Source organism: Astatotilapia calliptera, chromosome 12 (assembly GCF_964374335.1).
Source record: "Astatotilapia calliptera chromosome 12, fAstCal68.1, whole genome shotgun sequence".
Classification (NCBI taxonomy): Eukaryota; Metazoa; Chordata; class Actinopteri; order Cichliformes; family Cichlidae; genus Astatotilapia; species Astatotilapia calliptera.
In genome coordinates this window covers 22,296,206-22,309,447 of record NC_137433.1, presented here as the reverse complement: position 1 = coordinate 22,309,447, position 13,242 = coordinate 22,296,206, and the positions used below count along the sequence as shown (strand labels likewise).

The 13,242-nt window shown below is 40.3% G+C and overlaps 1 protein-coding gene across 2 annotated transcripts; it reads left to right on the top strand.

Moving 5' to 3' along the window:
• The first annotated feature begins 68 nt into the window (after positions 1–68).
• On the top strand, positions 69–12,908 carry cfap251 (cilia and flagella associated protein 251). 2 transcript variants are annotated; one of them, XM_026188059.2, is made up of 20 exons: positions 78–1,637; positions 1,743–1,883; positions 2,057–2,166; positions 2,254–2,362; positions 4,163–4,243; positions 4,337–4,414; positions 4,504–4,545; positions 4,646–4,866; positions 4,961–5,134; positions 5,967–6,217; positions 6,316–6,467; positions 6,599–6,775; positions 6,885–7,069; positions 7,157–7,271; positions 7,454–7,617; positions 7,719–7,809; positions 11,726–11,869; positions 11,944–12,172; positions 12,292–12,405; positions 12,499–12,908. In XM_026188059.2, exons 1-20 carry the CDS (start codon positions 1,443–1,445, stop codon positions 12,624–12,626), a joined length of 2,901 nt encoding a protein of 966 aa, XP_026043844.2. In that variant the 5' UTR covers positions 78–1,442; the 3' UTR covers positions 12,627–12,908. The 2 variants fall into 2 exon arrangements, with proteins under 2 accessions (XP_026043845.2, XP_026043844.2); XM_026188060.2 differs by lacking the exons at positions 11,726–11,869; positions 11,944–12,172; positions 12,292–12,405; positions 12,499–12,908 and adding an exon at positions 10,042–11,221 and having other exon boundaries at positions 69–1,637.
• Positions 12,909–13,242: the final 334 nt, after the last annotated feature.

Sequence of the window (13,242 nt, the reverse complement as noted above, 5' to 3'; positions counted from 1 at the left end):
AAAATTACAAAAATATTTAAATACATAATTATTTTATTTAAAAACATATTTAATCATGTCACTATTTGATTAAATATGATACAGTGCATCGTGAGTTTATTTTATCTGTCAACCTCACAGATCATAAATGTCAGGGGGCAGGGCTAAGTGAACTGGTTTGTGTTTGTATAAAACAAGCAGCGGTTAGTAGATCACCCACAGAGCTTTCCAAACCAAATCTATCCCATAAGGGCATATATGACAGCTTTGACCACTCAGTTTTTATTGGGTTTCTTGCATGGAGCACCGTTCAGAACCTGTGATGCAAAGCTTCTTCAAGCTGCTGCCGTCAGGGAGGAGACTGCGGAGTCTCCAGGCCAGGACCAGCAGACTGAAGGACAGCTTCATCCATCAGGCTGTCAGGAAGCTAAACTCCCTCCCGATTCTGCCCCCCTCTCCCCTCTTCTCCACCACGGTCTCACTGAACTCTGTCACACACACACACACACTCACTCTCTGACGCACTCACTGGCCTGCTCCAGTCACTTTGTGGAGCATTGGACTGCTTAAGCATTGGACCTCATAAGCCTTTTTTGTTACACTATCTCTTACCGTACACTACTAAATCCCCATTTGCACTATTTGCCTATTTTGCACCACTATGCCTTCTTACTTGAATATTGTATATTGTATATTGCATAGCTTTTTTTGTTATACGTAAAATTGTATTGTATTTATTTAAATTTATTTAAATTTTTACTTTTTAATTATTTTATTTGCATTTTTCTAATCACTAGGGTTTGAGAGTAACGCAATTTCTATTCTGTGTATGTCCTGTACATGTGGCAGAATTGACAAATAAAGTTGACTTGACTTGACTTGACTTGACTTGACTTGACTTGACTTGATACATCAATTAGAACTGGAGCAACTATAATAATTTTTATTTCATAATTTTTAAAGGCAATTGAATTTTTTTTTGTTGACAATTGTTTTCATTGGAATGTATATACTAAACTTATTTAGGACATTCCTGGCTTACTATGAGCACCAAAGAAAGTACAATGTTTATTTTTTTGACAGTAATTATCCTATAAGTAATGTAACAATTACAATAAATAAACATATTAAATGACCAGAAAGATCCTCCTGGTGTTTTCATATCGAAAGGAAAGCATTTCCCCCCACCTTTAATGCTTTCGAGTGCTTTTGTGACTATCATGCTTTTAATTTGAAAAGGCTCATCCGTTGATCTTCTGTAACTAGGCAACGAAACGCTTCCCTCCAAGTAGCAGCCAGACAGAACAGACAAAAACTTTTGGTAGGAATAAAATTAGAAAGAGCAAATATCGAATAGAGCTTAAATGTGTTGTTTTTCTGTTACTATTTGGCCTACAGTTAATTTAGGGCAAGGATAATAAGGAGAAGGCTTATATAAGTACCAAAAGGTAAGGTTAATCATAATGGAGCCACCCACAAGCTATGAAGCTGAAAAGCACCCAGTAGTGGGACAAGAACAGGACAGGGGAGAAGCAGGTAAGGATAAAGAAAAGGAAAACTCTGACATACCGAGGAGGACTGGGCAGTCTCAAGTCTACACTGCAACTAGAGACACACTTTTCTCAAAGAAGACAACTGATGCTGAAGCACATGTACTGGTAAGTATGTCCCAATCAGTGTTTATATTTGAGTGTAATTTGAAAGTATTTGTCTGTTTTACTTCACATATTCTTGGCAATACCCTAAACCTGTCCTTCATCCAGTCACTAGATTTCATCTGTGGCATGAGCCCTGCTCTTCCCGTTTTCACTCTGCAAGACCAGGATGAGCTGGTTTTGCTCTATGCTGCGGCTCATGTTGGAATTATTTACAATCACACCTCAAAGTCCCGGCACATGCTTAAGGTAAAAATCACTTCAGCTTTTTGAACAATGTAAGAGTAAGTCATTGCTTTAAGTTGCAATAAACAGTCTGAGAAATCAGATCATGTTAGCCTGGGTTTTCATGTTAAATGTTCACAGTATATATCTTTTCATAACAGGTGTGCAGATTTATATATTCTCCTTAATGTCTTCAGGGGCACTCCCACTCCATTTCATCTATGTGTGTGAGTGAAGACAGACGCTGGATTGCAACAGCAGACCGGGGACCAAATGGCATGGTGATCATATGGGACTCCTACTCTGGGTATCTCTTCATTCTTCACACATTGAGGCATTTTCACTGCATTAACCTTGCTCTCAATGGTAACCACCTATATGATAAATGTTACAGTATTCCTGTGAACACGTTGTTTGACTGTCACCCTGACGCCGGTGTCATAGCAATAGCGTTTTCAAGCGACACAAAACATCTGGCAACACTTGGGACAGAAGAATTTCAAGTAAGTATGGCAGCTCAGGGCTGTCACAATATCAAATTTCCACCGAGCTATTGTGCTGGCAAAAAATACAAATAAAAAATAAATCACTGTAATCATAATATGTGTATGGAAAATAAAAAATGATAGCAGCATCAGTAAAATGTATATAAATTAATCGCTCTTTTTTAAATTTGTTTTTCTAATATTTCAATGAAACTGCATTTTAGTCATTTTAGGTCATTTTTTTAAGAGTCATATCACCATGTGGGATTGGCAGTCATATGGAAAAGAAGGTTTTGCAGGACGGTTTCTGTGAAAAAAATAAGTACACCCCATGAATCGGTGGCTTTTAGAACCACCTTTAGTAGCAATAACCATTTTCTGTATGACTTTATCAGTCTCTTGCATTATTGTGGAAAACTTTTGACATTGAGGTTTGTGGGTATTCATTTATTCACCACTCTCTTAAGGTCCCAGCACAGCATTTTAATCAGGTTGAGGTCTGGACTCTGACTAAAAACTTTGACCAAACTTTTACATTATGACCTAAAATCTCCACTTAGGTCTCATCTGTCCAAAGAACATTGTTACATAAGTCTTGTGATTTGTTCGGATGCAACTTTGCAAAACTAACCTGTTTTGCCATGTTCTTGTTAGAAGAGAAGAGGCTTTATCACGACAGCCCTTCTAGACCAGCCATACTTGATCAGTCTTTTTCTAATTTTCTAAATATAGCATTTATCATGCAAACCAAGGACTTTAGAGTCTCCGATGTAGCTCTTGAGTTTTTTTGCAGTTTCTCTGAGCAGGGGTGGATTTGCTGAGACATCCATTGCTGGAAAGACTGTGAGACTGTATTAATACAAACCTAACCTGAAAGTTCCAGACCAGCAAACTGCCAAAACCTCTCCTGTTACAGAGGTGCTCACACTTGATGAGGATAAGCATATAGTTTACAGCAAAGATTATTAGATTAGATTTACATTTCATATTATATCTATATTTCTACATTTATCTGTCTATATTTACATAATATCTCTATCATCACCTGGCTGCTAAAGCAGTAAGTGTGCACTTTGTTTTTCACATGACTGCAGCTGGTCAAAAAAAGTTATAGCGCATGCAAGGTCTCCCTTTTAGTTGCATTTTACCAGACTAATCTTCTAGCCCTGTTATTTCCTGGTCAAAAGAAATGTCTAATATAGTCAAATTTCAACATTTGTAAGTATAGACTGTGAAATGTTGACAGTTTGGCCATATCGCAATGATGAAACAATTTTAGTGAAAAAGTGAACCAAATAGTGCGATTTTTGACCCCCTCCTATGCAATCATGAGGCGTGTAGCTCAGAGAATGCTGCTGATGTGGAAGGTAACATTTTGTATGGCTTATTTAAATATACTGCAGCTATTACACAAAAAAAGCTGATTCTGAGGATGTTTTGTGAGAGGGAGCAATTGAAAACTTTACACATTGTATGCTGTCCTTTTCACTCAAAATGGTGTAAGTCAGTTATTTAACCAGAATTGTCCAAACGTATACAAAATTACAATTACATAGTTATTTATACTATTATCACATTTTATTTTACATATAAGAGTTACACTGACACCCACAGTTTAGATACACCTAAAAAGAAAAGAAGTTACTGCTGAGATTATGAAACATGCTCTTCACGAAAAGGGAAATTTTATATTAAGCAACACTTCCTGGTCTTAGAAACACTTACATACAAACACAATAGGACAAACAGTGCCTGTATGGTAAAAGCAAACTTTTCATGAACTGACAATCTGCTTAAATTATATGGCGATCTTTTCAGCGTGTGTGCATTTGGGACTGGACCAATGAATCAGAACAGCCTTTGTGGTTTACCGAGCTCAATCCTAAACATGGTTTTCAGGTAAATATGCTTTCTCAGTATGTGAATAGCACCTTTGCTTTATGGAAACGGCACTGTGGTGAACAGATGTTGAAGTGTTAAGCTGTTTTTCAGGATTACATCATGTTTAGGCTGAAGAATAGCTCTCAGCTGCTCAGCAGCAGTGAAAGTCATGTGTTATTCTACAGCAGCGTGAGTTCAGCTGTTCAGTATTTTTTTTTTAAAGCGTAGTACAACTGTTATGTATTTATTGTGATAGTGATAGACTCATCCTTTTTCAGGCAAGTGGAAGTCTGCAGTACACTGACCTGAAGTTCAAGAAGGTGAAGATAATCTTCTAAATTTGAAGTTGTTATTAAACTGTCTGTCTCATTATGTAACTGAATATATTGATTTGTGTTCTGGTGTGTTTTGCCATTACAGTTCAATAAGGAAACCAGTGGTGCTGCTGAATTTACTTTGGACCGTTCTGAAAATTTTGGTGTGGCAAATATGTCTCTCAGTCGGTCTGTGTTTCACTGGGAAGAGCCTAAGATCTTAATAGCCTCTGGAGGTGGTGTTGTTGAGTGGCTTGTGAAAGAAGACACGGCCAATCGAATCAACCTCCAGCAACAGCAAATCACTGTTCTGGCCGTCACCGACAGGTGGGCACAGCAAGAAATATTGTCTGTTGTTGCATGTGAGTTGTGACCTGCATTTACCGGTTCCTAATCTATCTTTGTCTGTATGCTTGCACAGCTGCATCGTAACGTGCAATACTGAAAGCCACATCTGCTTTTACAATGGCAAATTCACCCTGCTCGCTCGGTACACTGAATTAAATCTGGATGCCATTGTTTCTATTTCATTTTCCAAAGAGTGGATAAGGAGGCAGCAGGAGTACAGACTGGATTTCAAACCCTTAATTACCAGGTATACAAATTTACTCTACTACAGTGTTCAGCCTAAAGAGCCACTGAACCAGTAGATCAGACTTTTACTGGCCATAAAAGAGACACCAGTCTGATTACTTTCTATACTCAAGTACATAGCAAATATTATTGGTAGATTTATATTTTATATTATAAATCTAAAGCTTGATGCACTGTAGTAACCACTGCTTCCCTTTTTAGATTCAGCCCTGTACGTTGCAGGTACCATTGCTAGAGAGAGATGGATTTATTTCTGTCAGCACTCAGCAAAAATACAAGATAGACAGACAGCTTCTATTTTACCTACTTCTCCTTATATGAGTTTGTGGTACTGCTATGTTTAACAAACTTGTGGTGGACAGGAGCAGACAAAACTGTGGCTTATTTTAAAAAACAGCTGAAAAATTCATCAGTTTAGACAGGCGTTTGGGTAATGTTTTTGTTTAATATGTTTGGTTTTTTTTGTCTGATGTATTTTTACATTCCCTGCAAAGTACTTTGTAACAGATTCCTGGCTTTAAAAGTGCTATGTAAATAAATTTTACTTACTAACTTTACTTACAAAAAGTTCACTTTTCTTCTTTTAATTTATGTGCAGAGGTAGTTTAAAGAGATTAAAAGAAAATAATAGTGAGCATCCATTCATGTTCACAGAGGAATTGATCTGTGCTGGCCAATGAACATAGGCCACACACTTTTTTACTGGCTCAAAGCCATCAGGACACTTGTTATGTTGAACCCGATACTATATCTTCACGCTGAACTGTTTTACACAGCATAATGAAAATACACATTATACATTTTTAGGCAAGCTGACCTGTCTTTTTCTGCAGGAACTTCACTGTGACCACTGTCAGTCACAGAGTTGTGCATGTGAACGCAGAGAGCCTCATCACTCGAATTGTGCTGGACGAGGATTATGAGCCTATACATGCACTGACATGCCACCCCAGTCAGTCAGCTGTGGTCACTGGCAACCACGGAGGCATTTTAGAAATGTGGGACTATAGCAGCAAAGTACGCAGTGGTAGAAAGGTCTTTAACACAGAGAAGCAGATTCAGTGTGTCACATTTGACCCTAAAGGTAAGGTCAGACTATGTTTAAAAAGAAAAGTGCTTCCATATCCTCAGTGTGTAAAAGCTGCTGTTAGATTTTGTTTGTCACATTTCATTTCTAAACAGGATTATATCTGGCTGTTGGTTTTGCAAGTGGAGCTGTTCACATACTGAATGCCAGAACCTTAGAGAGTGAACAAGAGGAAGCTTTACATTACACCAAAGACAGCATCCAACTCATCACCTTCTCCTCAGACTCAAAATATCTCGCCACTGCGGTGAGTGAGAGAACTGTGTGGATTGGAATTTGTTATAATGTATTGAGTTTTGTTAGAGCTGTCATTGCTACAGAAACATTTTTTGTTGTTGTTGTTGTTGTGAGATGATTTATGATTTGCGCGTCTGTCAGGATGCTGGAAAAGCAGTGTCAGTGTTTCACTTGATCACCAAAGAAGGCTCTTTACCTCAGTGGATGCATTTGGGTAGGATCCACTCTCACTACAAGCCCATCAAAGATCTTCTTTTTGGGGTTCACCTGGACAGCACCCAACCCAGACTACTCTCTCTGGGAATGGACTGCCAACTGGTTAGTCTACCTGGTCTAAGTTGCAGCACTCTTGTCTACTTCACTGTTTTGTTTTTGACACGATAATGGTACACGCAAATCTCTGTGCTTGTGTGGAACTGAATAAAAGGTGGAGTACGACCTGGAGAACAGCAGCATGGACCGGCTTGTCATCTTAAGCTCGGAGCGCATTGAGCAAAGCGGCGTGCCAATGTGCATGACTTGGTATCCTCCCCTAACGGCAGAGCAGTTTCTCCTCATCATCACAGATCAATATAAGATGAGGCTTTTCAACAGCACAACAAAGATGTGCAGGTCTGCAAAATACTGTAACAAGATCAGTCAGATGTTGTGTCACAGCAAAATACTCACGCATCTCTATTACATGTTTTACAAAAACAGAAAGACCCTTCAAGGCCCAACATATGGCTCTCCAATTAAAAAGATAGTTGTTCTTCCCAAGTCTGAAAAAGCTGATACAAACTCATATTACCTGGCGTTCATCACAATGGAAAAGGTCAGTGTTTGCAGTATTTTACTGACAAATGTTTGACTTTCACTTCCACCAAATGGTGTTTCTTGTTTAAATTCCTGCAGTCGACTGAATGCAGACGTTTTTTGTGTCTTTCTTTTCTCTGATCAAATTGTCATCACATTGACAGTGATACTGTCATGAAGAGTATTTTGTATTTTCTTTAGTTGGGTCTCCAGATTCTGCCACTGGATGGGAACCCCTACAAGTCAAATGCTTTGATCTGCCATTCAGCAGGAGTGTCTGCGTTTGCCTGCTCCTATGATGGCAGATTCATTTTCACTGCAGGAGGAGCAGACTGCACAGTCCTCTCATGGGAAATAAACTTGAAGTATGTTTTTTTTCTAAATAGCAACCTTGTAATCAGTCGAAATGAAAGAGCAGTATAATGATGTTTCCTGAAATCTGTCTCCTTTCCTGTGATGAATGTAGTGTGCTTGAGGCAGCAGCCGCTTTGGGCGGAAAGGACATGGTACCTTTTTACAATCTCTTAGAGGGAGGACGAGATGGCAAGTTCTACAGAGTGAGTAAAATTTTTCCTTTTTCTGCTGAGCTTTAAGTAAACAAGCATAGCATTATTCAGATTTTTTTAGACTGAAACATGTTAGAGGCACACTTACTCAAGTGCTTGTTAATGCAAATATATCAGCTTGGATAGGGCAGCAGTGTATGTAGACATGGTCAAGATGATGGTCAAGGCACCCTGCTGAAGGCCAAACTGAGCATCAGAATGGGGAAAAAGGTGATTTAAGTAACTTTGAACATGGCATGGTTGTTAGTGCCAGATGGGCTCATCTGAGTTTTTCAAAAACTGCTGCTCTGCAAGTATTTTCCCACACAACCAATTCTATGGTTCACAGAGACTAAATACCCAGTGAGCGGCAGTTCTCTGGGGAAAAAATGTGTTGCTGATTTCCTGAGTCAGAGGAGAATATCAATACTGCTTTGACCTGACAGAAAGGCAACAGTAACTTAAATGACCACTTCTTGCAACGAACGTATGCAGAAGATTAACTCTTTGAAGCAGATGGGCTACAGCAGGACATCCCAATCATTCCCCCAATCATCTCCCAGTGTCACAGTGGATCAGGTCAGGAGACAACTGAGGAAGCTTTGCCCCAGGAAGGCAGCAGGCCCAGACAAGGTGTGTCCGAGGATGCTAAAGGCGTGTGCTGCTGAACTTGGGGAGCCGGTACAACGAGTCTTCAATCTCAGTCTGTGACTGGGGAGAGTGCCCGCCCTATGGAAGACATCCTGCATCGTCCCAGTCCTCAAAAGGAACCGGCCCAATGAGCTGAATGACTTCCGACCGGTGGCACTGACGTCACATCTTATGAAGACTCTAGAGCGGCTCTTCCTCAACCTCCTCCAACCACAGGTACAACATGCCCAGGACCCACTACAGTTCGCATACAAGGCGGATGTCGGAGTGGAGGATGCCATCCTGTACCTCCTGCACAGAGCCCACTCACACCTGGATGGGGGAAAAGGCACGGTCAGGATCCTGTTTCTTGACTTTTGCAGTGCCTTTAATACCATCCGGCCCTGCCTGCTTCAGGAAAAACTGAACAGGATGGCGGTGGACCCCTGCCTGGTCACTTGGATCTCCGACTACCTCACCGACAGACCACAGTACGTCAGGCTGAAGGACATCATGTCTGACACTGTGGTCAGCAGCACAGGAGCACCACAGGGAACTGTGCTGTCCCTTCTTCTCTTCACCCTGTACACCTCTAACTTCTGCTACAACTCTGAATTATGCCACATTCAGAAGTTTGCAGACGACACAGCCATCGTGGGGTATATCTGGGATGATCAGGAAGAGGAGTACAGAAGTCTGGTGAGGAACTTCGTCACATGGAGTCACACAAACCACCTGCAACTCAACATCTCAAAGACCAAGGAACTGGTTGTGGACTTCGGGAGGTCCAGAACAGGTCCACTGCCGGTTCAGATAGAGGGAGAGGAGGTGGAGGTGGTCAACAAGTACAAGTACCTCGGGCTGTGGGTGGACAACAAACTGGACTGGTCATCCAACACAGAGCACCTGTATAAAAAAGCCCAAAGCCGACTGTACTTCCTCAGGAGGCTGAGGTCTTTTAACATCTGCAGGAAGCTCCTGAGGATGTTTTACCAGTCAGTGGTTGCTGGAGTACTTTTGGGGGAGCAGCACAGCAAAGGAGGACTCATCCAGGCTGGAAAAACTGATCAGGAAGGCTGGCTCTGTGGTCGGCATGAAGCTGGACACTCTGGTGACAGTGGCAGAGAAAAGGACATTAAAGAAACTGCTGCACACTTCCATAAACAACCAGAGGAGTCTGTTCAGTGACAGGTTGCTTCTCCCAAAGACAAGAACCAACAGACTTTTAAAAAAAAACCCTCCTTTGTCCCACACGCCATCAAACTGTTTAACTCCTCTCTGGAGGGGAAACAGGGGGACAAAGGAGGGGGGAACAACTAAGCTGTAGTGCCTCTTCACTGTGCAATACTTTTTGTTAATAACCAACGGTGCAATAGACTTCAATACTTGAAATGTGCAATTCCCTTATATTCTTATTCCTATTTATTCTATTTATCCCTTTTGTATATGCTTTATTTATATATGTCTCTGTATTTATATATGTGTATATATGGTATTCTGCTCACATTCTGTAACTTCTGTCAGTGCTGTGCTATTTGGAAACCGAATTTCCCAGAGGAACCCACCTGAGGGATTAATAAAGTTTTATCTTATCTTATCTCTCTTATCTTACAGCAGCTAAAAACCACACCGGGTGCCACTTCTGTCTGCTAAGAACAGGAAATTGAAGCCACAATTCACACAAGCTCACCAAAATTGGACAGGGAAGAAAAAACATCTGATGTCTAATGAGTCTCAGGCAGATGATGCTCAGCTGAGCACCAACCGACTCCACTCTGCCATCTATTCAGCAGTATGTGGACTATAAAACATGGGATAATAAAACTCTTGACCATCTATATGCAGACAGCAGGAATGCATACAAAGCCCCCGCCCTGCACCCAGTAGGTATTTCAGACAACAACCTGGTCCTGTTAAGATCTCAATATGTCCCTGCTCTTCAAAGACTCCATGTTGCCATGAAGTCTGTGATGAGGTGGATTCAGGAAGCTTGCGAAGTTCTGCTCCATACTCCCCTTCGACAATGCAGAGTCGGACAAGCCACGTGGGGATGACATCATCAGAATCGTGGATTGTATCACAAGTTATATAAATTTCTGCAAGGATACCATTGTCCTAAACAGCATGCCCGATGTTTACCTAAGAACAAACCCTGGATCACCATTGACCTGAAAGCCCTAATGAATGAAAAAAGAGGGTTTTCAGTTCAGGAAATAAAAACGAGCAAAAAAGGATACAGTACTGGACCCCCTGTTGCCCCTCCCCACACAGCACCAATCTTAACACCTCATCAGCCATCAAACGTTCTTCCACTTTGTGTTCCTCTGCCTGTCTCAGTGAGAGACAGGAAGTCACTAAACAAACTGCTCTCAATCATCCGCTCCACACTACAGAGGGACCAGAGCTCATTCTCCCTCAGATTTAGTGCTACCATAAAGAATGCTACAGGAAATAATTCCCACAGTCCTTTATATAACTCTACCATAACTCTTCTTTTTGTGACAGGTGAACACACCTGTCAGGATATAAAAAAAATTCTAAACATTTTACACACTTTTTGCACTACCTCAGATTACCCCTGAGGTAGTTTTACTTTTAGTTTTAACTTTCAGCAGTTCTGAAAGCAAAAAGTGGTCCAACATGGACGATCAACATGTAACTAATAAAGTGTCCACTGGCATTAATGGCATTATATAATATGGTATTTTGTGCACCAAAAACTAGAATACATGTATGTATTTGTTTGATCTCTGGTTGTTAAGCACCTTAATATAAATGTCTTTTTTTAATTCACGGAGCTCTGTTGTTAAATGTTTATGTATTAATTCTCCTCCTTTTACTTACTATTTTTTCGTTTTAAATTGTGTTTATTTCATTGAGCTATTCTTTTTTTTTTTTTTTTTTTTAAACCTACATGACCTAGACAAAATTTCCCAACTTTCCCCAAAAAAGTTTATTTAATCTAACGGATTCATTGTGCTTTTAATTCTGCTGGTTCTCAGAGAGAAAGGCATATGTGCATGAATTTCGCTTATTTAATTGAAATTTTCTTTAAAAAATATGAGCCTACACTTTTTTATGCATGGCTATACAAAATGAGTTTACAGAGAAATATATTTTAAAAAAATATGGCAACTATTTTGGACATTCGGAACTGAAGACCAATGCACATGGCCACGCATAAAATGTATTTCTAAATAGTACAAGAAAATAAGATAAGTCCTCGCCCTAGTACAAGTTTTAAAACTGTTGTTTACTGTGACATTTTAATCAGTAATGGGAGTTCTTCTGTCTTTAGGAGATGGAGGACTTTTTTTATTACTGCCAAGTCCATCATCAAGGCGTGGACTCGATGGAGAAACGACAAGTGTCTTGCAAAATCCCCTTGTCAGAGGTTTCCTCTCTCATGAGAGCTTTGGGGTACTATCCTACTGAACAAGAGGTAAATTCAGTGAAACTAAAACCGCCACTTAATCTCAACCCTTTAATAACAGTTAAACATATTTTCTTCACCAGATAGAAGACATGCAAAATGAAGTTAAGTTCAGTAAGTATGCCGAAACAGGAAAATATGTAAATGACGTTGACCTGGAGGAATTTATCAAGCTGTATGTCAACCACCGGCCGGCCTTCAGCATCTCTAGCAGTGATCTGGTTAGAGCTTTTTGGGCCCTTGGGAAGGTTGACAGCACAGGACAGCCTGTCCTACAGAGACAAGAGCTGATAGAACTTCTACAGGTTCGAGGTAACGAGAATGATTGGTCAGCATCTTACTGGTTATAAATCTTAATCCTATGGTCCATGTTTTATTGTCAGTTTTTATTAGCTCATCCAACACGTTTGTTATTTTGATATTAAACCCAGGAGAACACATGACAGAGGAAGAGGTGGTGGAGTGTTTCACTGCTCTTTTAGGCCTCGATGATGTGGAGGAGGAGGAGGAGGAGGAAGAAGGAGGGGGACTATCTGAACCTAAAAGTGTGTAATGCAACAACACATACTTCCAAGTCATTACCAAAAAATTCACATAAATGCTGAGAATAAAATATTTTTTTCTGTGCATGTACTCAGGTGGACATTCAGAGTATACACTGGACTCTGTGATCCCAAGTGAGATATCTGTGGAGACATTCACAGGTCAGATCCTGGGCTTCACGTCCTCAGCAGAGCAGAGCAGCAAGTCTTCCCCTCCAGAGTGATGAACCAAAAACGTCTGCCTGAGAATCTGTGTTTATGACGAGGTTTTAGTTCTGCTGGTCTGTTTAAAGACCAGCAGTATTACTGTAACATGTTATTAACAGAAGGTAGAGTGTAATCTGTGTTTAGCTTAAAATATAAAACATTATATCTTATACTAATACAAAAAGTCAGTTAAGCAGTAGAGAGTTTTTTTTCTGTTGATATTTGAGTGTTTCTGATGACAATCGCTTCCACATGTTAAATGTAGAAAATGCATTCTAATAAAGGAAGATTTAAAACAAGTCTTGTTCTCTTTTATCAGCCGCTCCCTTCATAGATCGCCACAGCGGATCATCTGGCTTCCTAGGATCTTCTGTCAAATCATCCTGCTGCATGTCCTCCTTCACCACACCCACGGATCTTCTCTGAGGTCTTCCTCTTTTCTTTCTACCTTGCAGCTCAATATTCTAAAGCCCTTTTTCTGATATATCACCTATCCTCGCCAAACCATCTCAGACTTGTTTCTCTAACCTTGTCTCTAAACCACTAAACCCGATCCTTAAATTAAAGATATTTTCACAATTCACAAGCGTGATCATTCGTCTTTCCTCGCTGCAGAAACGTGCCTGTGGCTGC